At 36.4% G+C, this 27,530-nt stretch overlaps 1 protein-coding gene across 8 annotated transcripts in view; it reads left to right on the top strand.

The window, feature by feature from the left end:
* ADAMTSL1 (ADAMTS like 1) overlaps positions 1-27,530 on the top strand; it is a 953,154-nt gene that overhangs the window by 612,531 nt on the left and 313,093 nt on the right. For all 8 annotated transcript variants that reach the window (XR_009051238.1, XR_009051237.1, XM_057720944.1 and 5 more), the window contains one exon: positions 24,280-24,516. Coding sequence is in view for 6 of the 8 variants with exons in the window: in XM_057720944.1 (XP_057576927.1) it covers positions 24,280-24,516 (237 nt within the window). In the remaining 2 variants the exon portion in view is untranslated. The remainder of the gene's footprint in view (positions 1-24,279; positions 24,517-27,530) is intronic.

Raw genomic sequence — 27,530 nt, 5'->3', positions numbered from 1 at the left:
CCAAGAAAGCCAGCAAAATTAACATCCACTCCAGACAAAAGTATCTGAAACAGTTTGACAAAGACTTTAAAATAGGCACAGTCGATCCTCATTATTTGTGGGTTCCAGTCATTGTAAATTGACCAGTTTTCTAAAGTCCGTCCATCCTCAATCATTCACAGACATGCGCAGAGGGACCCAAATTTTGAGTTACCCAAGGAGGTGGAACAAGATGAGATGCTGCCTTATTGTTTCGGCTCTCAGAGTATAAACACGTGTTCCTTTCTATTTAGTCTATTTAGTGCCAAATGTTTCTCATTTTGTGCTTTTTGTTGGTGAATTCGCTGTTTAAAATGATCCCAGGTACAGGGCTGAAGTGCTGCCTAGTGTTTCTAAGCTCAAGAAGGCTGGGAAGTGCTTATGGAGGAAAAGAGTGTTTTAGATAAGCTTTATTCAGTTGGCTGTGAGTTCAATGTTAATGAATCAACAATGTATTTTAAATAAGATGTCTTTAGATAGAAACACACATAAAGTAAGGCTACATGTTTCTCTGTTGACTAAAGTGACCAGAAACACACAGGAACTATATTTTCCCCTAGGAGCAATGGTTCAAAATTCACTGATTCAGTGTTTGTGTCAACCTTATAGAACATAACTATCACAAATAATAAGAATTGGCTGTGTGTTTAAAAGAAACTCAGTGAGAAGTAACTATTGAAAATAAACAGTAAATAAGAGAGGAAAACTAGGTAAAAATGAAGTAATATATAGATGGATAAAGAAAAAAAACTATTGGAACTTTTCCAATAAAAGAATGTACTAATTGAAATAAAAATCTCAAGAGAGAAGATAAATTCCAGACTGGGCACAAAGAGAAAAGGAGTGAATTTGGAGATAGCAATTAGAAATTTATCTGAAATACAGATCAAAATTCCAGAGAAACATGATATGAAAGAGCCCTTAAGAGAGAGAGACAGTGAATAAAAGCTTCCAACATGCATGTAAAAGGAGCTTCCAAAGAAGAGAATGGAGGATATGACATTTAGAATATTCCAGAAAGGAAAAAAGACGAGTCCTCAGACTAGAACTGCGATGAAAGTGCTGAGCAGGAAAAGTAAAAATACACACCCAAACGTAGCATAGTCCAACATCAGAAAAATAGTCCATCATTAAAGAGGAAAATATTAAAAGCTATCAGAGAGACAGCAGGTGACCCCCAAAGCAATGAAAATTAGATTAATGGCAGGAACTTCTCAGTCATAAGAATCCGAAAGGTAATGAGCTAAATATCTTCAAAGTGGTTCTGGAAAATAACTGTTAGTGTAGAATTTGGTACCTTCACCTGTCAATCAAGAGAATAGGCAAAATCAAAACATGTTCTTATGTACACAAACGAGAGAGTTTACCACCCACAGACTGTTAGTAAAATAATTAATACAGGATATGTTTCAGAAAGAAAAAGTTAGACCCTAAAACAGATGGGCATAGAAGAAAACAATGAAGAGCCCAAAGTGGTGGGCGGTGTGTCTTGTGTATGCACACATTACTTTGCTGCCCTGCCCTAATGTTCCTGGTTCTTTTTTTCTAATGAGCATATGGGAAGAGTGAAATTTTCTAACCCCTTGACCATGTGAGTGGCTTCGGCCACTGAAATGTGAGTTGAAGTGAGTATATTACTTTCAGGATGGAACGATTAAGGGTCAGTTTGATGGTCTCCATGCTCTGTCTTCCCTTGTAGTACTGACCAAGGGGACTGTGTTCTGAAACCCTCCTTCTCAAAGGGTGGTTTGGGGACCAGCAGCATCAGCATTTGCTGGGCTCGTGAGAAATGGAGAATCAGGTTCCATCTCAGACCTGAAGTATCAGAATCTTCACTTTAACAAGATCCCCAGATGACTCATCTATACATTAAAGCTTGAGAAGCCCTGTTCTGTCAGATAGTTTCTCCTCTCTCAGCCTGGGTCACTCAGTTACTCTATAGGTAGAAGCTCTGGAGAGTCCAAGATTGCATGAGTAAAAAATAAATCTTTGTGCTGGTAAACCAAAGGTTTGTATTTTCAGAATCAGCTAACCTATCCTGACGGCTATAGTCAGTGTGGTAGGCAGAATGGTCTCCCAAAGATATCCATGCCCTAATCCCTGGAATTTGTGAATATGTATGATGTTACATAGTGAGAAGGAATTTGCCAGTGTGATTATGGTTACAGACCTTAAGACAGGAAAAGTGGACAGGATTATCCAGGTGGGCCGACTCTAATCATGTGAGGCCTTAAAAGCAGAGAACTTTCTGTAGCTGGAGGCAGAAAAGATGTGGCAAAAGAAATTAGAGAGACTCCAAGCACAGGAAGGATTTCATGTGCTACTTATTACTGGCTCTGAGAGAGAGGGGGTGACAGCCAAGGACCAGAGAGAGGCCTCCGGCTGACAGCCAGCAAGGAAAGAGGGGCATCTGTCCTACTGTCCTATATAACTGAATTTGGCCAACAATCCAAATGAACTTGGAAGTGATTCATCTCCACACTCCAGAAAGGAGCTTAGCCCTTCCAACACCTTGATTTTGACCTTGTGAAAGAAGGTCTAAGCCAAGGACCCATTTGAGCCATCATGTACCTGAACTTCTGTTTTATAGGATTGTGAGATAATCAATTTGTGTTTTAAACACTTAAGTTTATAGTAATTTGTTAAGGCAGAAAATAGAAAGTGAATACAGCTGTTGATCATTAACTTTATTTCATGTTTGTGTATTAATAGCATTTTAGCATTTAGCATATATTAAAATCCTTCCTTCCTTTGGGAAAATGATAGAAACACAAAATAAAGTTAGATTTTTAGAAAACTTAAGTTGAACTGTCTATTAAAAAAATGAAACACCCATTAAAAGAATAGAAATATAACCCCAACTTCCAAACTAGCAGAAGAAATAGTAGAAAATAGAATCTTACCAATTTAATAGAAGTTAGAGAAAAAAGAATCAAAAAGGACAGTAAACAAATATAAAGCAAGCTAGTGCTTGTTCAGACTTCACAAGGTAATGCCAAAGTTTTCTCCAGTGATTGTTTCAAGTCACACCCCTACCAAAATTGTACACTTTTTTGTTCCGTATCCTTGCCAATGCTTGATATTATATGACTTTTTTAATTCGTGTCTAATCTTGTGGGTGTACTTCTGGCATCCACCCAACTTGGTCATATATATTTTTTGCATAGCATCTGGTTTTGGTTTGCTAATATTTTGTTTAAGACTTTTGCATCTATGTTTATGAGTAATTTTCTTTCTTACACAATCCTTATCTGGTTTTGATAGAATGAATTGGGAAGTGTTCTCCCTTTTTCTAGGCTTTGAAAGAGTTTATTTTAGATACAACTGTCTGTTCCTTGCATGTTTAGTAAACTTTGCTTATAAAATCAGGAGCAAGGTTTTTGTTTTTTTTCTTTGGTAGGAAGATTTTTAAATTACTGGTTGAATTTCTTTAAAGGCATACAAAATATAACATAGTGGGCAAGAGAATGGAATTTGGAGCCAAACTATCAAGGTTCAATCTCAACTTTGATCTATTAGCTGTGTAAAAGTCATTTAACCTCACTGTACCTCTGTTTACTAATCTGTAAAATGGGACACATAGGGTTGTTGTGAGGATTAAAGGAGTCGATATACATAAACAATGTAGGACAGTGCCTGATACATAGTCAATTCTATGTATACATTACTTTTGTTGTTGTTTTTTTGTTTCTTCTTGAATCATTCCCTTTTTCTCTTGAATAATTTCTCTATAATAATAATAGCACACAGTATTTATTTTTCTAAGACTAAGTTTTCAAATTTATTGGCTTAAAGGTGGCTATATTTTTTTCTGTTACTGTCTTTTTAACTTTGCCTGAATCTGTAGCTGTCTCCACTTTTGCATCTCTTACAGTGTATGTTTGGGATTTCTTTTTTCTTTATTTTATCATTGAATAAAGTTTGTCAGATGTTTATCTATTTTTTAGTCTTTTCAAGTAACCACCCTTGGGCTTTGCTGAGTCTATGGTTTTGTTTTTTCTGTTTCATTGATCTTTGTATTATTTTCTTTCATTTACTTTCTGTGGACTTATTTTATTGTACTTTTCATAATTCCTTAGGTTTGATGCTTAGTGTATTAAGTTTCAGCCTGTCTTGTTTTCACATGTAAATGTTCAACTAAGTACTGCTTTGGTTGCTTCACATGGTGTGATAATGGGATTTTTCATTATCATTCAGTTCTAGATATTTTAAATTTTTCATTATGGTCCCTTCAAGTCATAAATTATTTACAAGTGTGTTTATTAACTTGTAAATATATGGCATTTTAAAAATTATCTTTATTAATCTCTAACAATTGCATTGTGATTTTTTAAAAATGATCTTTGCATTCTGTTTCTGTGAAGTTTGTTGATACTTTTTTTTTTAAGCTCTTTATTGGAAAATAATTGCTTTACACACTTGTACCAGCTTTTGAGGAAAACCAAAGTGAATCAGCTGTGTTTATACATATATCTCCATATCCCCTCCCTCCCGTGACTGCCTCCTACCCTCCCTGTCCTGGCCCTCTAAGGCATCACCTATCATCAAGATGATCTCCCTTTGTTATACAACAACTTCCCACTAGCTATCTATTTTACAGTTGGTAGTGTATCTATGTCTATGCTACTCTCTCACTTCATCCCAGCTACCCCTTCGCCCCCCGCCCCCCCAACCCTGTGTCCTCCAGTCCATTCTCTACATCTGCATCCTTATTCTTGCCCTGTTACTGGGTTCATCAGTACCGTTTTTTTTGTTGTTGTTGTTTTAAGATTCCGTATATATGAGTTAGCATACAGTATTTGTTTTTCTCTCTCTGGTTTACTTCACTCTATATGACAGACTCTAGGTCTATCCACCTCATTACATATAGCTCCATTTCATTACTTTTTATGGCTGAGTAATATTCCATTGTATATATGTGCCACATCTTCTTTATCCATTCATCTGTTGATGGGCATTTAGGTTGCTTCCATGTCCTGGCTATTGTAAATAGTGCTGCAATGAACATTATGGTACATGTTTCTTTTTGGATTATGGTATTCTCTGGGTATATGCCCAGTAGTGGGATTACTGGATCATATGGTAGATCTATTTTTAGTTTCTTAAGGAACCTCCCTACTGTTTTCCATAGTGGCTATACCAACTTACATTCCCACCAACAGTGCAGGAGAGGTGCCTTTTCTCCACACACTCTCCAACATTTATTGTTTCTAGATTTTTTGATGATGGCCATTCTGACCGGTGTGAGGGGATACCTCACTGTGGCTTTGACTTGCATTTCTCTAATGATTAGTGCTGTTGAGCAGTTTTTCATGTGTCTGTAGGCCATCTGTATGTCTTCTTTGGAGAAATGTCTATGTAGGTCTTCTGCCCATTTGTGGATTGGGTTATTTGCTTTTTTGGTATGAAGCTGCATGAGCTGCTTGTATATTTTGAAGATTGATTCTTTGTCCGTTGCTTCATTGGCAAGTATTTTCTCCCATTCTGAGGGTTGTTTCTTGTTTTGTTTATGGTTTCTTTTGCTGTGCAAAAGCTTTTAAGTTTCATTAGGTCCCATTTGCTTATTCTTGATTTTATTTCCATTATTCTAGGAGGTGGGTCTAAAAGGACCTTGCTTTGATGGATGTCATAGAGTGTTCTGCCTTTGTTTTCCTCTAGGAGTTTTATAGTGTCTGGCCTTACATGTAGGTCTTTAATCCATTTTGAGTTTCTTTTTGTGTATGGTGTTAGGAAGTGTTCTAATTTCATCCTTTTACATGTTGCTGTCCAATTTTCCCAGCACCACTTATTGAAGAGGCTGTCTTTTCTCCATTGTGTAGTCTTGCCTCCTTTGTCAAAGATAAGGTGCCCATATGTGTTTGGGTTTACCTCTGAGTTCTCTATTCTGTTCCATTCATCTTCCTTTCTATTTTTGTGCCAGTGTCATACTATCTTGATCACTATGGCCTTGTAGTATAGTTTGAAGTCAGGAAGCCTAATTCCACCAACTCCATCTTGCCTTCTCAAGATTGCTTTGGCTACTCAGGGTCTTTTATGTTTCCTTACAAATCGTAAGATTTCTTGCTCTAGTTCTGTGAAAAATGCTGTTGGTAATTTGATCGGGATTGCATTGAATCTGTAAATTGCTTTGAATAGTATAGTCATTTCCACAATGTTGATTGTTCCAATCCAAGAACATGATATGTCTCTCCATCTGCTTGTATCATCTTTGATTTCTTTCATCAGTGTCTTATAGTTTCCTGCATACAGGTCTTTTGCCTCCTTAGGCAGGTTTATTCCTAGATATTTTATTCTTTTTGTTGCAGTGGTGAATGGGAGAGTTTCCTTAATTTGTCTTTCTGCTTTTTTGTTGTTAGTGTGTAGGAATGCAAGAGATTTCTGTGCATTAATTTTGTATCCCACTACTTTACTAAATTCATCAATGAGTGCTAGCAGTTTTCTGGTAGAGTCTTTAGGGTTTTCTGTGTATAATATCATGTCATCTGCAAAGAGTGACAATTTTCCTTCTTCTTTTCCAATTTGGATTCCTTTTATTTCTTTTTCTTCTCTGATTGCTGTGGTTAAAACTTCCAAAACTATGTTGAATAATAATGGTGAGAGTGGGCCCCCTTGTCTTGTTCGTGTTCTTAGAGGGAATGCTTTCAGTTTTTCACCATTTAGAACGATGTTGGCTTTTGGTTTCTCATATATGGCTTCTATTATGTTGAGGTAATTTCCTTCTGTGCCCATTTTCTGGAGAGTTTTTATCATAAATGGATGTTGAATTTTGTCAAAAGCTTTTTCTGCATCTATTGAGATAATCATGTGGTTTTTATCCTTCAATTTGTTGATATGATGTATCACATTGATTGATTTGCCTATATTGAAGAATCCTTGCATCCCAGGGATAAACCCCACTTGATCATGGTGTCTGATATTTTTAATGTGCTGTTGCAGTCTGTTAGCTAGTATTTTGTTGAGGATTTTTGCATCTGTATTCATCAGTGATATTGTCCTGCAATTTTCTTTTTTTTGTGACATCTTTGCCTGGTTTTGGTATCAGGGTGATGGTGGCCTTGTAGAATGAGTTTGGGAGTGTTCCTCCTTCTGCTATATTTTGGAAGAGTTTGAGAAGGATAGGTGTTAGCTCTTTTTGAAATGTTTGATAGAATTCACCTGTGAATCCATCTGGCCCTGGGCTTTTGTTTGTAGGGAGATTTTTCATCACAGTCTCAATTTCTGTACTTGTGATTGGTCTGTTCATATTTTCTATTTCTTCCTGGTTCAGTCGTGGAAGATTGTACCTTTCTAAGATTTATCCGTTTCTTCCAGATTATCCAATTGATTGGCATATAGTTGCTTGTAGTAGTCTCTCATGATCTTTTGTATTTCTGCAGTGTCCGTTGTTACATCTCCTTTCTCATTTCTAATTCTGTTGATTTGCGTCTTCTCCCTTTTTTTCCTGATGAGTCTGGCTAATGGTTTATCAATTTTGTTTATCTTCTCAAAGAACCAGCTTTTAGTTTCATTGATCTTTGCTATTGTTTCCTTCATTTCTTTTTCATTTATTTCTGCTCTGATCTTTATGATTTCTTTCCTTCTGCTCACTTCAGGGTTTCTTTGTTCTTCTATCTCTAATTGTTTTAGGTGTAAGGTTAGGTTGTTTATTTGATATTTTTCTTGTTTCTTGAGGACTGTATTGCTATAAACTTCCCTTTTAGAACTGCTTTTGCTGCATCCCATGGGTTTTGGGTTGTTGTGTTTTCATTGTCAGTTGTTTCTAGATATTTTTTGATTTCCTCATTGATTTGTTTAGTGATTTCTGGGTTATTTAATAGTGTATTGTTTAGCCTCCATGTGTTTGTATTTTTTACAGTTTTTTCCCTGTGATGATATCTAGTCTCATGGTGTTGTGGTCAGAGAAGATGCTTGATATGATTTCAATTTTTTTGAAGTTACTACGGCTTGATTTGTGACCCAAGATGTGATCTATCCTGGAAAATGTTCTGTGTGCACTTGAGAAGAAAATGTATTCTGTAGGTTTGATATTTATAGGACATTCTGATGGAATGTCCTATAAATATCAATTAAGTCGAGATGGTCTAATGTGTCATTTAAAGCTTGTGTGTCTTTATTTTCTGTTTGCATGATCTTTCAGTTGATGTAAGTGGGGTGTTCAAGTCTCCTACTATTATTGTGTTACTGTCGATGTCCCTCACCTTATGTACTGATGTGCTCCTATGTTGGGTGCAGAGATATTTACAATTGTTATTTGTTCTTCTTGGATTGATCCCTTGATCATTATGTAGTGTCCTGCCTTGTCTCTTGTAACAGTCTTTACTTTAACATCTGTTTTTTCTGATATGAGTATTTCTACTCCAGGTTTCTTTTGACTTCCATTTGCATGGAATATGTTTTTCCATCCCTTCACTTTCAGTCTTAGAAAAGTTACTTAGAAAATTTACTTAGAAAGGTTCCTGTAGCAATTGTTGTAAGGCTGCTTTGATGGTGCTGAATTCTCTTAACTTTTGCTTGTCTGTAAAGCTTTTGATTTCTCTGTCGAATCAGAATGAGATTCTTACTGGGTAGAGTATTCTTGACTGTAGGTTTTTCTCTTTCAGGACTTTCAGTATATCCTGCCATTCCCTTCTGGCCTGCAGAGTTTCTGCAGAAAGATCAGCTGTTATCCTTATGGATTTTCCCTTATATGTTATTTGTTGCTTTTCTCTTACTGCGAGACTTGTTTTAGGACCTAATATCCATGTTTTTGGAGAGAATATGTATTCCTTGATTTGGGGGTGTAAGCTTCTATATATATCAAGCATTTTAAATATGTTTTTCATATCTCCTACCTCTTCAATGACTAATCTAATCTACTTGAGCGAAGGATTTTAAAAGTATGTGACTTGATTGGTTAGTTTGCCAATTTCACCATGTAGTCTGTTTGGAATAATTCAAAGCTGTGTTATTAGGTAGATATACATTTTAAAATAGTTTTATCTTCCTGGGGAATTTAACTTTTATTCACAACGTAGTGATCATCTCTATAAGTAGTAGTGTTTTTGGTTTTAAATCTGTTTTATCTGATATTAATATAACCAATCCACCTTCCATTTAATTAGATTTGTCTCACACATCTTTGTCTGTTCTTTTACTTTCAACCTTTTTCTATCTTTAAGTTTATGAGTATCTAATGCAAACAAATTTTTAATTGCAATGTGGTGATTTTTGCTTTCTTTGCTCAGTTTGCATTCACTGTGTCTACTGGTAATATGGATTTATTTCTACCATCTTATATTGTGATCTCTGTTTGTCCTGTTTTTCCGGTGTTTTTTAATCTTTTCTTGCCTTTGAACTATTGAGACTTTTTTCTTATTACACTTTCCCTCTACTGGTTTTAAAGCTATATATTGATTTCTATTCTTTTAGTGGATACTCTAAATTTTGATGTGTGCATTCTTAAAGGCCAAAGTTAGGTAGAATCTATACCTGCCAATCAAACAATTAAAATCTTTTAGAACATTTTCATTTTGATTGCTCTCCTTCAGACTTATGAGCTTTTGTTGTCAAGTGTTTTAACGCTATTTTTATTAGCCCCACAGATTTAATATTTTATATAATCAATGCTTTATATAGTCAGCTAATGTTTATTATCTTCTCAGGTTATTTTGTATAGTCGTTGTTCATTCAGGTATACTTGAAAATATTCTATTTTCTTTGATCCATATTTTTTCTTAAATCACAGTTCTTCTTCAAGACTCTTTTGTTACTGTCTGGAGTACATCCTTTAGATGGCATTTTGGTGAGGGCTCGATGAAAATGAGTGCTCTTGGTTGTTTTCTGTGCTTTTTTTATATAAACTCTCTGTATTTGTTTCCCTTAAAATTTAGTTTTGCTGTTAAAATAATTCTAGGTTGACAGTTATCTTCTCTCAACATGAAGATAATTGTCCACTGACTTCTAATTTCCCTTGTTGCTATTGAGAAGTCAGCTATCATTCTAATTCTTCCTTTTTTGTCTTTTCTTTCTTCTTTTATGATTTTATCTTTATTATTGGCATTCTTCACTTAGATACGGTTTGTATAGGAACAGATCATTTATTTATCCTGTTTGATTTTCATTTAGCTTCTGACCCTAGGGATTTGTATATTTAATTATTTCTGCAAAATTCTCAGGAAATGATTTTCTCTATATAATCCATATTTCTTATTTTGTTGTTCATAATTTCTGTATCTTTCTTTCTCTGTCTTGAATTTTATATAATTTGTTCAACTCTTTCTTCCATTTAATAGTTTATCTCCCTCAACTCGATGATGGGTGCTGCCTTAGAGGGCCAGGACAGGGAGGGTGGGAGGCAGTCATGGGAGGGAGGGGATATGGGGATATGTGTATAAATACAGCTGATTCACTTTGGTGTACCTCAAAAGCTGGTACAAGAGTGTAAAGCAATTTTATTCCAATAAAGAGCTTAAAAAAAACCCACAATAATGAATAAAAAATAATAATAAAGTAAATAAATTCCAAATCTCACAATGCTGAAGCATTCATATTAGCATGACTTTTAAAAAGATAAACTTTGATATCCCAAAATACCATGTACCTTCCAGTAAAAGACAAATTCTTGTAGTAGGACAAATGTACAGTTATTAAAGAGTAGGAGAGGAGACACCTGAAACTAACATGATATCATAAATCAACTATACTTCAATTTTTTAAAAAGGTAGGAGAGGAGATACGAACAGATATACTTTAAGTACAGACTACCTCTGAAAGAATACATAAAAAGCTGGAAAAGGTAGTAGGAGAGATCTTTTCTTTCCTTTTCCTACTGTCTCTTTTTTAAAAAATCTCTTCCCAAAACCTTTAAATTAAAATAAAAGGGTATAAAAATGGACAAAAATAATCCATTCTGTTAGAAATCAGGATAGTGAATGGGGTAGGGAGGGATGAAGTGAGGAAGTACAGATAACCAAGAGGGCATAAGTGAGCTCTTCTGGGCTGTTGCTGGGGTTTTGCTAATGTTCTGTTCCTGACCTGATGATCCAGGTGATTACCCATGTTTATATTCAGCTTGTGAAAATTCATTGAGCTGTATATTCACAATCAGTACATGTTTCTGTACGTATATTGTGCTTCAATAAAAAGTTAAAAATAAAAAAAAATCAAAAAAAAACTTCACTTAAAAGGAAAAAAAAAATGTATCTCCCTTGCTGTGTCTAATATGCTTTTTATTGCATATATTGAATTTCTGATGTCATTTATATTTTTCATTTACCTAAGTTCTATTTGGTTCTTTTTAAAATATATCTGATAACACTTTTCTTTGGTTATACTTTCACCATTCTTTTGAAAAATTTTCTTAAGCACATTATATTTTCTTATTTTGTATTCCATGTCTGATAACTTCACTATGTGAACTTTTTGTCAGTTTGATTTTCTTATTTCTGCTGTCTCATGCTACCTTGTTTCCTCATATATTTTGTGATATGTCTATGTCCTTTCATGATTGCTGGAATTTAAGAGAGAGTTTCTTCAAGCCTGGATTTACATGTGTACTTTCTGGGAGAATTTACATTTGCTTTTGAGGAAGATGATATTGGAATAGGGTGGTGAGCAGTACTAATCAAGACCATTTTAAACTAAATTTTCCACTGTCCACATTATGCGAATTGTGTCCCAAACTCTCACGAGTCCTATTGTTAGGAATTCTGAAAGAGAATTATAGCCCCATCCTTAACCCATAGCCAAGCTGAGACAGACAAGTTTCCTTATTATTTCCCTTTGTGAAGCTGAGTTGGTTTTGTTTTGTTGATATCATTCCGTTTTGTTTTTTAAATAAACTGTATTTTACAGCAGTTTTAGATTCACCACAAAATTGCGCGGAAAGTACAGATCTCTCTCACCTGCCCCCTGCCCAGCACATGCACAGCCTTCCCCGCTATCAACATCCGCCACCAGAGTGGTCCATTCGTTTCAGTCAGTGAACCTACACTGACACACCATTATCACCTAAAGTCCATAGTTTACATTAGGGGTCACTCTGGATATTGTACATTCTATGGGTTTGGACAAATGTGTAATGACATGTATCCAGCATTGTAGTTTTATATAGAATATGATAATTCCACTGCCCTAAAAATCCTCTGTGCTTTGCCTATTCATCGCTCCCTCCTGCAGATCCAGAAACCACTAATATTTTTACTATCTACATTTTTGGGCTTTTCCAGAAGCTAAGTGTTTTGTTTCTTTTCCTAGTTTACTCTTTCTCTGAGGGTTTTGCTTAGGGTCTTAGCATTATGAGAGGATCTTGATCCTCTTCCACAACTTGCAGTCTATACAGTTTATCCCTTGTTTCCTGCTCTTATAGACTACTAAAATGGAAAGTTCTGAACCACCAGAAACCAACAGATCCCTTTTGGAGATCTGTCAATTTCCTCTGTGAATTTATGCTTTCTCAAATTTTTTGTCTCTATGGAAACTTCCTTGCCAGTTAAGCCGTGCATTTAACATTTTTTAAAATGTTATTTTTACCTGAAAGTAGAATTTTTAGATGTTTTGTGGTAGGAAGCCTCCTCAAAATATCTAGTTCTATATATTGTTGCATATGGAAGTTCCTTAATTCAATTCTTGACAGATATTTATTTAGCGTTAATTTGTGCCAGGCTGATAGTAGGATCTTGGTTAAACAAAGAATATAACACAGTGTGTTAAGTCCAAGGATGAAGACATGTATAGGATTCTGTGGCATCTCAGTGGGAGCTGCCTCTCTCAGCCTGAGGATAAGGAGTTGTCATAGAAGGAAACCAGGAAGTGATACTTAAGCTTTATGGAGTCAGCCAGGTGAATACAGGAAGGCCATATTGGATAATGTCAGTCAGAGCAGCAAAGCATTAAGGGAATGGCATATGTTCTGATGTAAGGTGTGGGGTGGATGGGGAGAAGCGGGGAGATCTGAGGCTATGGAACAGGCAAAGCTAGGTCAGCTCCCTGCAGAAACCTGCTGAGGTATTTCTTGTATTGCCACACCATATGGAAGAGAGAAAGCAGACTGAGTCCATTGCAAAACTGAGGACACTCAGTGGGAGAAAAATTTTCAGCAGCGTTTTTCCTTCACTCCTTTTCCAGATTCAGCCTTAAAGGGAGACCAAATAAGAAGGGAGGTCACTTCTGTCCAAAACCTACCCTCCAGTTTTGAATTGTCTGCCACTCTTCCTGTAATTCTATCATTAGAATAAAAGCTTGATTTATGCTCACAGTACCTATCTTCCCCCTTTAAATTGTGGGCATATGAAGGCAGGGAGTATATCTGACCTTTCACTGTAGCCTAGTGCTTAGCTAGTGTTTCCGTGTTTTGTGAACACACAAAATTAACAGCTTTCGAGAGTGATTAAATAGGAAGCATTGTAATTCATCCAAACCTGACTGTGGAAAATTTGAATCAGTTTGCTTTCCTCTTCCCTAGTGCAGCCCATGGAAGAAAATGGAAATTTTAGAGAAAGAGGAAAGGAAAATCAGCTTGGGAGCCAAGTGTTCTTCAGGATGAGTCTGGGGCTCAGAGGCTATGCTTTAAGTTTCAGAAGACAACCTGAAAACACTGGGTTTTAGGGGTCAGGACGTATATTTCTCTAATTCTTTTTTGGTTTCTTAAAATATGTGCATAATCCAAGATCAACAAACGAAGAAGCATGAGCACACATGAACAAAGTTGAGTGTTGTCATCCACTAAATTTATAACCCAGTAAATTTGGCACAGAATATTACTTGATTAGACGCATATGTTAAGACATTCATTTAAGTTCCTTTAATTAAGATTATGTTTAAACAACTAAGTAAAGTAGTTCTAGAGGCAGCAAGGCAATGGGAAAGGCAAAGCTAGATGGAACGAGCTGTGTCTCAGGCTCCTCTGAAGCCCCTAGGAGCTGTATAGTTCTCCCCTCCATGGTGTTGGTAATATTAGTAATACCTTACATTTATTGAGTGCTCACTATGCGCCAATACTGATTTAAATATTTTACTGGTATTAACTCCTTTATGTCCCATTTGTCTGCAGAGCCACCATATGACAGTGCCAGCCACCTTTAGGCCAGGGTGAATATTGAGACCCTTCAGACGGATAGACTTTTTTTATTTTTCTAGGAGCTGACGTCTTTCACTGTGTTCTGAAAGTAGTGCCCAGCAGTCCAATTTATAGCTGCATATTTGGAAGCTGGTAAGAAAAGCACGAAAGGGGCAGAGATGGATCCATCCTCTCCTGCAGGGTGAAGAGGAGGTTTGGGATGTGGAAAGAGAAGGCAGAGGTATGATTAGTGGTAGCATGTAGGTCCTCGTATGGAGAAAATAAGAAAATTTAGAAAGGGAACTAGGGAAAGATAGCAAACAATTTCTAGATCCCACTTGACCACAGTAAAAGTAATGGTGGACTCCTTCTCTGATTATATAAAGGATGCTTTTACACTACCCTACAGCAAACCTATGGGGGAGGGGGTCTCCCTTCCACCGAGGACCACTGCCTGACACCAGTTGAGAAGAAACTCCCCGCCCTGCTTCTTTTATTTTCTGCTTTGTTCTGATTCCATGCCTATCTGGTTTTTCTAAGATAATCCCACTTTCAGTGGTTTTCCTGGTGTTGCCATAAGTATCCTCAAATTTATCAAGCGTGAATTCTAATATTTGGTTTGGTAGGTATTGTCACCATACCCATGATAAAGCTTCCAGCCACCTGAGGATACTTCTTTTAAAGGATTAATTTATACAGTAAATCATGAACTTGGGTGTCTGGAATAGGAATTCTGATCTAGAAGTTGGAAAGAGATGAGGGAAGGAAGAGAGAGAAAGTAATTAAACTCTTGATCATTTTATCCGTGGTAATCCTACTCTTTTCCCTCATTCCACAATCTATAAGGAAAGACCCAGCTAATCTTCACTGGTACCATGGACAGTCTAAGGACATCCGGTTTCCGCTCTCTGGAAAGTGTGATACAAGAGAGTATCCTGTCTCTTGCCAGGATAACTTGTATTCATGGTCAGGGTTAGAATCTACCATCCAAAGAAGAATCTGGCTGAGAGGAGGGGCTATTCCATGCCACTGATTGGAGAATATATATCTTTCTCCTCCACCTGTGGACCTGGAAACTTCTCCAAGTTAGGAAGCAGCTTCACTCTGAATACAAACTTCAGTGAACTGACTGGATTTTTCAAATAGCAGCCTGATGTCAGCTTTGTAGGAGCTAACTCAGAAAACTTAAATTGCATGCTGCAAAGAACTTAAGAGTACCCAGAGGTATTTCAAGTACTCAAGTACAGAGGTATTTCAAGAAGTATTCAAGGTGCTGTATAACATGCTTCCAAAAAGGATTGATTAGATACAGTGCCAGGAAAACAGACAGGTGTGAGGATTCAGTGACAGCTGAAAAGAAGTTAAGCTTGCACGTGTCACTAGGCAGTTTGTTATAGACTGGGAGGGAGAGAACAGGAGAAGAGAATACTAGGGTCTTCTCTGCATTGTCTAACATGGTACAGGTTTCCCTCTATCCAAAAGTAGAGCATGCCTATGAAACCTTTTCTAAGTTGAAATGGCATAAAACAAAGAAGCAATTACCTTAGGATGCATCTTGCAAACAGACACAGAATAAATGGAGATAAAGCACAGTTGCTTACAGGCACAGTTCAAATGTAAGCTTGATGCTGAGATGCTGAGTGTAAGTCCTGGGGAAGGAGCTTGGTGGTGCTACTTTCCCTGCTTGGGGTGAGTGCCTAGGCTCGCTGCAAAATAAATGCTGAACATGATTTTCGCTTTTCACCTTTTATCGTAAAAGCATAAATCCTCTTGGGATTTCTTTCTGTTCGCGAAAACAGGTATTAATGTAAGGTCTTTCGTAAAAGCAAAATGGTGGAAAGCGAACCTTGGAAAAGCAGGGGATACCTGTATTTATCTTTGAATTGCTCTGGATGGTACCTTTTTCCAGTTTTCTCTAAGCATCTAGCATAAGCACTGGAAGACAACTTCAGCCTCCATTATTTGCTTCTTGATCATATATCAAGCTTTATTACCTTTCCCACTTATAAATAGAAACATAATGAACTTGTTATGCAACAAGCCCCAGCAGTAGTAAAAGCTTAAGTATTTACATGCTAAAATGTTTCCCTTATATGTGTCCTTTCTCTAACCTGACTCTCCACCACAAATACTTTTGTAAATACAGTCTGAAAACAAATTTTAAAAACCCTGTAGACTTGTACACTTTTAAAATGAAATTGTATGCCATGTTCCAAAAAAGATTACAAATTACCACTTTAAATATGTTATTGTAATTGGGGGAGAGGGGAGAACATGTATTTTAGACAATGATAAAAAATAATAAAAAGAAATGCTGCTTTAAGAAAAGATACTACTAAATTGGAGCTAATTCAGAGAAAGGAACTAAAAATAATAAAAGCCCTCAGGGAATGAATGTTTTCAAAATTGAGAGAATTTAAGGGTCTAATATGGCAAACAACAACCTGTCCTACGAATACCTCTAGGGAATTGGATTCCAAAAGTCTGCATTGTTCAAAGGAGAAAAAAGCGCACTGAAATAAAAACTACCCAAAGGAAAAAAAAACAAAAACAAAAAAAAAAATGAACTTTTAAAATGAAAGGTTTTCAATGTTTTTACTTAGATCAGCTCTCAAATGCCTGGAGACATTAAAAACTAGCCAAGCAGAGCATTTGTTTTCAGATAACAAACTCTAATCCAGTAAGTAGGATGGGGTAAATGATAAACATTTTAAGTCTCTTATGTCTGGACCTGGATAAACACATTTGGAGTGGTTTAGAGCTGTTTAATATACCTATAACCAACATTCACTTAGTGGGCCCAGAGTAGGGCACACCCAAATCTTGAATAAACTCAAGAGTTCCATATTATTTTACAAGGTCACAAATCTGTAAAGATGTTCTTTTATAGGGCCCAAACTTGATCCATTGTAAGGCATTCAAATGGTTAATGATTTTCATAGATACTTATTTCCCTTAAATATGTTCTTTTCCAGAAGTACTGATGGTTTGGAAGGAAAGTAAAGAAAATCTGTAAATCTTTCATACCAGGGGAAAAAAAGAACCAAAAAAAGGACTCTTAAATATGTGTTATATATGTGAAAATATAGTGTCCCAAGAAAGTCTACTGGTATTTTCAAATGGGAGGAAGAAAGAGCCAAGAGTGGCCTTTACCTACCGTGGTACCACCCTCCAAAATCGACCCCATTTTCTATTCTTTGTACTCACGGTGATGTGTTTGAGGTTTAAATATTATGCTCTCGAAATGTAATAGAATTGTCTCTATACATACTGTCTAGACAGGGCAGGGACTGTGTCTGTTTAATTTCATTTTTCATAGCAGCTAGCAGTCTTGCACAAATAAATGCTTTTGATGATGATGTTGATGTTAGTATAAGCAGGTGGCCAAAATTGGGGGAATAAAGCTTGATACCTTAGCATTACTGCTTTATAGTGCGTGCATATTACACTGAGTGTTATATAAAAGTTACCAATGTCTGGCTATTTATGGAATAATAAATTATTTCAGCACATTTTATATTTCTTAATATTGCCCTGTTAAATTTGTTTACATGGAGGAGAAAATATCAATCTGCCTTTTCAGAAAGTAGACAAGGATTCCTACTCAGTTTTTCTAGTGTCTGAAATGAAAAGTACTCTTGTAAATCTGTATTTTAAAAAAAAAGAAGAAAAAAATAGATATTTCATCAGGATTTTCTAAGGTTCCTTGATTAAGAAACTATCAAGATTTTGATTTCCTGCAACATTTTAAGGAAACAGAATGGGAATTTTTTTTTTTAAGAACTTTTATTGAGATACATTTAACATACAATAAACAGCATATATTTAGAGTGTACAATTTGGTTTTTTTTTTTCTTATTAGTAATGCATATACGGCAATCCCAATCTCAGAATGGGAGTTTCTGCAATGAAGGATATGACTTCTGTTTCATTTATTCAATGTGTTATTCATCCTCGAAAAAAATTTTTTTTGAGTACTGGTATATAACAGCTTGCTAGCCAAACAGTCAAAGATCCCTGTCCTCCTGGAGCTTATACTTTAGTGGAAGGACACAGACAAAAAGCATAATAAGTAAGTAAATTATAATTAATAAGTTGAAGGTTATTAAGTGTGAAGGAAAAAAGGAAAAGTTGAGAGCATAGAAAAGAATCAGTAGTGGGAATTGCAATTCTGCAGAGAAAAGTCGGGGTAGGTCTCGTTGAGAAGGTGATATTTGAGCAAGACTTTATAGAGGTTGAGGTTAATTAGCCACTTGGAATCTAGGCAAAGAAAATTTCAGGCAGAAGGGATAGATAATGCATGTGTCGTAAAGTAAGTGTATTCCTGGAGTGTTCAAGGCGTAGTGGGAATTCAGGGTGGCTGGATCGAAGAGAATAAGGAAGACAGTAGAAGATGATGGGGCCTAATCTTGACCTCTGTCTGTGATGAGGGTTTTGGCTTTTAATCTGAGTGAAGTGAGGAGCCATTGCAGAGTTGTAGCTGAAACATGACACAATCTCCTTTCTGCTTTAGTAAAATCGTTCTGGCAGCTCTGACAGAAGTCTCTTGGAAAACAAAAGTAGAAGAAGGAAGATCAGTTAGGAGACTATTGTAATAATGCAGGCAAGATGTGACGGTGGCTTGGCCAAGATTGTGGTCGGGTTCTGTATACTTTTGTGTATAGAACCAGCATTTCCTGTTGGTTTGGATGTGGGAATCAAGGATCATTCCAAGGCAGTGGTTCTCAAAGTGTAGCCACCAAACCAGCAATGTCAGCATCACTGGGGAACCTGTTAAAAATGCAAATTCTTTTACCCCCGCCCCCACCCCCAACAAACCTACTGAATCACAAACTCTGGAGGATGGGGCCCTAATGATCTGGTATTTTGATCAAGCCCTCTGGGTGATTCTGATGCCCACTCAAGTGTAAGAACCACTGCGTTAAGATTTAGGGCCTGAAAAGGATGCAGTTGGCATTGACTGGGATGATAAAGGCTGCAGAGAAAACAGATTTCGGGGGGAAGGAGGGGATCGGACATGTTTGGACATGATGAGTCTGTGATGTCTTAGACATCCAGATGGTGAGGAAGCAGTTGTATATATGAGTCTGGAGTTCAGGAGAAGGGAGTCTGAGTTGGAAATAGAAATTGAAACATTAATTATGTTTCTGAGAACAAAATATTATTTTAGATTGGATTGCATCAGTGGATAATTACTGTTTAGTAGTTTCAGCTTAACTTCAAATAAAAGAGGCACAAAGCCAAGTAATAAAGCCAAAATATATAAAAGAGGTGTCTACTTAAATGTGCTAAGAGATTTGAGAATTTTAGGGTATATATTTTTCAGAACCTCCATTCCTCCATATTGTAGAGGAATCTTTTATGGTAACTTTTCCCATTTTACCATCAGTACGTTAAGGGTTCCTAATATTCTGAGGGTAAAACTTAGAATTAATAAAATTTTCTAAAATCATCAAGTAGCTGATACATTTCTATATATATTTTCATCACGGAGTAGCAATGCTAAACTTCTGGAAGATAGAGTAGATGCCTTGTTAAGCAATTATAATTTTTGTTTTCTTGCACAGTATGTACTTTTTATGGAGGGTAAGTGATTAGGGCAGGATGGAGGGGAGACACGGAATTTGGAGGAACAGTTACAAATAGGGAAATGCAGTGAGAAGGATAGATTTCTTCAGTACTGCAGTCCATGTGGTCACCTAAATATAATCTCCAGTATTTTCTTGATACTATCAGGTATTAATATTGACTTTGTAAATAAAACCACAGAATCAGAATATGGCATCTATACCATGGCACTCATATAGTAATCTCAATGAAGCAGCAAAATGAGCAGCAAAGGCCAACCATCGAATATTTAAGGATAGAGGTAGAGCAGAAGGATATCCCTCAGGAATGAAAATGTCATCTTTAAAAAGAGGAAAAAAAGAGAAGAAAAGTTATGTTTCTCCTGACCTTGAATCTATATTTTTTCTAAAGCATTTTAAAGGCCTTTCCGATGCTACCACCTTAGCTGCTGAGATGTAATCTTCTGCATTTTACCCAGTGAGTAAACTCGGGGAAGCCTGACCCTTTTTTGTCCCACAGTGTAATCTGATCCACCTGTCATCATCAGGGGACATCTGGGATCTATCTTATCTTTCCCACTGGCTAGTTGATTAACCAGAAAATGTTTTGAACTGGATTCATATATGGCAGAATTCCACGGACTTTATGAATTATAATGGGAGCACATTATAGTTCAGCTTTTACTTTCATGCTTTTAAAGAAGAAAACTCTGACACGGTTAGGATTGAGTGCTTAAAAATTGGAGAGAAGTAGTATTATTTGTATGAAATGACTAAATACAGTCATTCATGGGATCATCTGACGATGTTAAATAGAATTCTTTTTTCAGAGTGAGGAAGTCCTAGCTCAGTAGCCTGACACAGAGTTGTCAGTCTTCAGGCATTACAGTTAGTTGGAAATAGACAGAAGGCCAAGAAATGCCTTCTTTTGCTCTCTCTTGCTCTATCTCTACTGGATGGTGTTTCTGGCTGAAAGCTGGGGGTCTTTAGTCCAGTGCCTCTTTCCCACACCACGTGTTTTGCCAGGTTCTTGGTGGGGATGTGTTTAGTTCAAATAGCTACTAGACTTCTCAGCAGTTTTCTTTGTCTTTATCGTTACTACCTATGAGATATTTCAAAGATGCTGCCCAGGATAGGATGTTAAACATTTTTCAAAGCAGTTAGGGCATCAGTTTCTAAATCTAACTTTTAGGAAGATCAGGAACTATAGTGGTTTCATGGATCAAATTATAATTCAAAACTAAAAACTTTGTACATGATGAATCTCTACACAAGTAAGTTATTCCATTGTAATTATTATTATGATACTTGTGGGACAAGAAACTATGATGACTCTGCTTGAGTTTCCATTCCTGCAGCTGGGTGATTCCAGATGCATCAGGGGTTCAGTGAGTGTCTTGAACTATGCTTGAGATGTTTTGGGTTCAACAAAAGAAGCTTTTGCCAAATCCTTCTTCCCTTAATTTTTAAACATGTGTATTTCAAGGGAAATTTGATTCATATGTTTCTGATTCATTTACACTTAAATCATCAAAATGTTATTTTGTAAGAGCTATTTGATGTCCAAGAAGCTTTCTGAACCTGTTTTATAAGCCCTCTTAAGTCCTTTTTCTTAAAACAGGAAGTTGCATTTTGCCAAGTACAAATAAACTCAAACATTAAAAAGGTTCAAGTTCAGTTTCCAATGCTGAAGTCCAGGTTTTAAGTGCATTCCCAATTTAGCAAAACATATTTTCCCACCCCTACTGAAGTAGGGGCAGGCAGAAAGACCATAGCAATAAAAGTGAGTAAAGGTGTTCCCAAGCATTATTATTCTCAGAGATATTTCTCCAGTTGTGAAAGTTTATAAAACCTGTAGCAGGTATTCTTGGAGCTAGTAGATACAGGTGAATTGTGAACAGGAACATCTGTCTGCCTGTTGATTCTCTATAATGTGTTTAAATATGTCTACTTTTTTATCACTGAAAAGAAACCCTAAAAGTCTTAATAGTTTCACTTCACTTTTTAGTAATTTTGCCTTTGACTGACTTTCAGTCTTATTTATTTTAGTAAAGATGGGAAGATTCAATACATTTTGTTGAATAGAAGGGACTCATAAGAAACTCTGTAGGAGTTTGATGTCTGTACTTAGATGCTATAACATCAATTTTAAAATGTAATTGACACTCTTTTCTTAGAATTGGATAAATGCAGAAAATTATCTCAGGTTCATACTAAGAGATCTCTTAATTATATACAGTATTACCCTTATTACTTAATGCAGAGGTGATTCAACCTAACTCTGAAATTCCTTTATAGCTGATTCACTTTTATTTATAGAAAAAGAAGGTAAAAGTAGTTATGAGGGGGTTTGGGACTATTCTAAACAGTTTGCTCAATGTTCTGCTTTTTTGAGTCCACTTCAGTATTTCTTCTGTACTACTGAGTAATCTAGTGACTCTTGTAATGACAGATATTATGAAGCTGAAAATACTTTATTTAAAAATTGTTAATTAAACTATCACTTCAACTGTGGAAGCCCCCATGCAACAGCCACTAGGGAAACAAGTTAATCATATAAAGCTGATTTTATTAAACTTGCTAAGCAAGGGGGAGAAGCATCTTGATAGTCTGTAGTTTCTCAAATGGGGGGATTTAGGGAAGAAGATGTGTAGAGTTTGGAGCGGTAGTTAGTCACAGGGTTATTTCAGGGTAGAAGCTAATAAATGAGGTCTAGTTGGAGAATGGTAAGATTTGTAAACTGGGCAGCAAGTTGAGGTCTTATCTTTGGAACATATAAGTCCGTAAATAATTAATGTTAAGTTTGTTTATGCTCTTGTCTTGGAACACATGGTCTGAAAGGAGCTGGGGTTAAAACATTTAAGTTCAGATAGTTTGTGTTGCATCATACAATTTACCTGTTTTGTGATTTATAGCATAGGTTTGCAGATTGTGTTTTATTTCTCACAACAAACAAGTAACTATCACAGCAAACAAAGTATAACACACACTTATTGCCTGGTTTATTGATCTTTAAATTTTTTTCAGACAATATTCAAAATCACTTAAGCCTTGTTGGGTACCCATGTATCTACAGAAGAAAATAAAATTTATTCTTTTCCTTTAATACTACATTGTATTCACTTTGAGAACATATATGATTCTAACAATAAAATGCCTTTCAGAATTTATATTGTATTTTGAGCTAGTTTAAGTTCAGCTGAAATAAGTATTTAATTGTCTACAATGTATGCTTTCTGAAATATTAGAGCCTTATATACTACTTAGTAGTAACACTGAAATTTGAGAAGAGTCAGGATTTTATTGTATAAAATAGCATAATGCTTTTCTCACAATGTTTATTTAAATGTAAATTGCTTTTCAGAGAAAGAAACCTTATAAAAGGAGAACTCCTAAAAATGATAATGTAGTAATCAGGGGCTTCTAAAGGCCACCTGCAAATTAACTATTTAAGACAAAAAATTTTAATGAAAGGCTTCCCTTTCATTAATATCCATTCTTGTAGGTGGATATTCTACAATGTTCTATGACAATTCCTAATCTGAACGCATGTAGAATAAAACAGACCAACCTATCAAAAAGATTTTCCGAGGGATAGGTGATATTTGTCTTTTTAAAGTTAAATCTTAATAGTTTTCACTGAAGTTTATCATTTATTAGATAATAGCCTTGGTTAGTTGTTATAATTTTATATTTTAAAATTCTATTTATCAAATATATATTTAAAACATTCTTGTTTTCTGCTGCTTTTAGTCAGTGTGATTTCAAATTCAAATGCAGAGGCTCTCCTAATTCTCCAACAATGCTTTCTCTTCAATGGCTTCATTAAATAATCACAGTAATAGCTACCATATACTGTCTTCCTCGTGCCAGTATTTGGCCGACATAAGCTCATGAAATTCTCACCATGACCTTGAGAGCTGAGTATTATCATTGCCTCTGTTCTAAACACAAGGAAAAATAGGCCCAAGGAGACCCACCGTATTGCAGCCACACTCCCATCTGAGGAGGAGGTCCGAAATGTTCAGCTATGCTGCCTGAAGCTAAAGACATTCAGGTGTAAATGCTGTTTTCTTTATTTTGTTCTCCATGTTTAATTCTGGATACTGTGCAGCCTAAGTATACCGTTTTAGAAAAAACTCACAAACAGCCCCACAAAAAAATTTTGAACAAAATCATCATACTTTTTGCTTCTCGTTGCTAAAATAATGCTTCGTCATAGCTTTTGCTATCAGAACTAAAAATGACAGTGATGCTTTTAACTAAACCTGTGACTATACTCAGTTCTACTTAAATTACAGGGAAATAAAAATGATATTACAATGTGGAGAGAATCCGTGGACAAATAAACATCTTTGAGAAAATATATTTCAAGGTGATTACTTTCCCAACTAGTATCCATCAGATCTATTTCAAGCTGGTTTCTTTCCCATTTCACTTCTATCAGAAAATATATTTCAAGGTGATGACTTTCTCAAATCTCCACATTTTGAGGGCCAAATAATCATATGACCTTTGAGATGCTAGGATTGGGTACATCTGTAATGACAGAACATTTGCTTTGTTTCCTGAGACTCGGAGCACATAGCTGCTCTGGTTTTCTGTTTGGGGCTGTTCTCTTAACCTGTGCTTCTCCCTCCCCTCTTTTTGGTTCTCCAGGACTGCCCACCCGAAGCAGGTGATTTCCGAGCACAGCAGTGCTCAGCTCATAATGATGTCAAGCACCATGGCCAGTTTTATGAATGGCTTCCTGTGTCTAATGACCCCGACAACCCATGTTCCCTCAAGTGCCAGGCCAAAGGAACAGCCCTGGTTGTTGAACTTGCACCTAAAGTCTTAGACGGGACTCGTTGTTACACGGAATCTTTGGATATGTGCATCAGTGGTTTGTGCCAAGTAAGTGCTGGCTTCTTTTCATTCTTTTTTTCCAGAGGATTTTGTGTCAACAGCTTTCGTGTAGCCCTGCTATCTGAATCAGTGTTACTTTTTCTAGAGTTTACAAATGATGACCCATATGAAAATCGAGGTTCAACGTCAGTTAAAATTAGAAGAGCTGTATTATGTGTTAAGAAAAGTGGGCTAGAGTTTCTTCTTTCCTTGAGGCTCACTTCAATACAGAAGAACAAAAATTCTTCAACATTGTGTATCACTTTTGTACTAGACTCTGAAATTACCTCTACCTTGGTTGTCCCTGACAAAATGTGGGTGTGTGTGGGTGGGTGTGTATCTGTATTTGGAGACATCGCCTTTCATTTATTTAGAGCTTCAGAATCGCTCAGGTGAGATTGGCTGTAAAGTCTCCAAGTACACTATAGGAGAACTTGTTGCTTCTCTATCATGAGCATAATTATGTTGAAAATTTAGACAAACTGTGTAGGAAAAGGCATGGTGGTGTCCACTAGGTCGAATTTCAGCTAGGTAAATCTTTAACACCGGGATAGCAAAGAGGTTTGGTTTCTGGTATCAGTTTGCCAATGTCTGCGTTAGGTGGGGAGTTAGTGAGGTGAGGGAGAGGTTGGTATGTTTGCCATCTTGATCTCAGAGTCTACGCTTTGGGTTAGGATGACCAGCCTTGTTTTTGGAGCAAGCAGTTGCTGCAGTTTCCCGCGTGCTCTACTTTACCATTACACTTTTATATCTCACAAAGTAGACATTTTGAGAATCTTTGCCTCTCCCAGTAAGACATCGGTTGGAATTTTTCTCTCTTCAAAATTTCTGATATCACAACTAGCAATATAAGAATAACCTTAAAATGTGTTTCAGTAATTTGTTGTTTCAAATTCATATGTTTATTTAAAACCTAAATCTGTATTCAGATGTAAAAGGAAGAGCTGTAGTGCGAATAACCATAAGAGGTATGAGATGTCCTACAAGGATATTCTGTGTAGATGAGAGGGAGACAGACATATGAAACCTTCATGAGGTCTAGAATCATGAGACAGGGAAATTGTGACAAGTCCAAGCACTTCCTAGATAGGAGGATGGAGTGGTGTTTACATAACTGTAACCATTTTACTATTTTAAAACTAGGAAAGGCCTAAGAGTTGATCTAATCAACATACTAAAAAGCACTTTATTTGGACACCATTTGTGATATTTGATGTTTGCTTCCTTCTTTAGAACTCTCAGTGGTGTTGAGATGGAATTATGGAATCTTCAAAAGCTATGGGAATGATAGAGAATTGCAAAGCAAATATATACAGAAAAGGGACAATGTTATAGGGAATGGCAAATAAAAATAATAATTTCTTATGTATGTATACTGTTAGAACAAAGAAAGACAGATTTCCATTTTGTAAATGAGAAAAAAACAGGGACCAGAAAGGTTATGTGATTTTCTGAAAGTTATATGGTTGGTCATGGCAGAAATGGGATTAAATTTCAGGTCCCCTGATATCCAGTCCAAAGTTGTGTGCACTGTATTGTATAAATGAACCAAAATAAACAAGACAGGCCAGCAAATTAGGTTTCATTTGTTTCTGTTGCATGGGATTTCAACGTGGCCTCTTTTTTTCCCAGACTAATCCTGCCAGCTGGCTTCATGTACCTTGCTAACTGAAGCAAGAATAAACTTGCCTCCCCAACTTAGATTCTTATAAGTGTGAGCTGTTAGATTTGGGGACAAATGTAAATTAGAGAATATCTGAAAAGAATGGTGATTTATACATAGAAATTATAGTTTGTTATTATTCTCTTCATTTCTTTGTCTTGTTAGAGGCAATAGTAGGGTACAGGAGATGAAAAGCTCAGATTGCATTTAGGCACTAACAAGTAACAGGATACCCAGGCACACAGTAAGGTACACCTTAAGGTACACAGTAAGGAGACAGAGAGGTATGTTCGAAGAAAATCGTGGTGGCTTGAATGGCAGACAGGCCTATGGTCAACAGTGTGTGGCCGAGAAAGAGTTTTAGTGGGGAATAGACATAATTCTAGATCTGCTTTAGAAAGATGAATATAGCTGCAGTTATAGGATGCTCGAACTGGAACCTAGACCACTTACAGGACCCTGGAGGCAAGGAGCCCAGCTGAAAAGGAGGCTCTTAGAGCAGCCAAGGTGAGGAGAAGTGTGAGTCTGGGTTAGGCCAGAGACAGCGGGAAGAGGAAGGAAATAATATCTAAAACTGGGAAGGAGTTTTCATTTTGGTTATAACTATAGCAGGGGAAGAGGTGTGAGAAAAAAATAAAAAGAAATACATCAAATTAATCATGCTTAGGGAATCAGAAACTACCACTTAATACTAATTTGTAAGGGATATCATTTTGGATCCTTGCTACCATTACCATAATAGCCTGTGTTTTTATGATTAAAACCTACTTGAATTTTATGAAAAGGAGGGAGGAACAGAAAGCAAGATGAAAGAGGAATACAATAGAAGTTTTCCGAAATGGATAACAATCCTAAACATTGACTTTGCAAATAATAAGTTTGACATTATCAAAACAATAAAAAACGTTTTTCTTATCCAAAAAAGTAACTACCATATCTCGGCACTTTGCATATATATATATAAATTTTTTTTTATTGAGTTATTTATTTTATTTTATTTTATTTTTTGAGGTACACCAAGTTCAATCATCTGTATTTATACACATATCCCAGTATTCCCTCTCTCCCTCGACTCCACAACTCTGCCTTTTAGGTGGCATTATCTTCATTTCACAGATGAAGGACTGAGGCTCAGCTAGGTTATAGGACTCACTCAGAAATACCCAGCTCTGACTCCAAAGCCCCTATTCCTCCTGGTGAGGCTGGATGGACAGAAGCAGTATGCTGCTGAGTACTGGTCCCCAAACTTGAATGCCTTCCAGAATCCCTTGGAGAGCTCTTAAATGACACAACTCTTAGGCCCCATCCCCCAGAAATTCAGATTTATCTATTCGATGTTTTTAAAACACAGTCCTTATGA

The sequence above is a fragment of the Hippopotamus amphibius genome, chromosome 2, assembly GCF_030028045.1.
Source record: "Hippopotamus amphibius kiboko isolate mHipAmp2 chromosome 2, mHipAmp2.hap2, whole genome shotgun sequence".
Taxonomy (NCBI): domain Eukaryota; kingdom Metazoa; phylum Chordata; class Mammalia; order Artiodactyla; family Hippopotamidae; genus Hippopotamus; species Hippopotamus amphibius.
The sequence above is the reverse complement of the archived record's forward strand: the minus strand, read 5'-3'. Positions and strand labels throughout refer to the sequence as shown.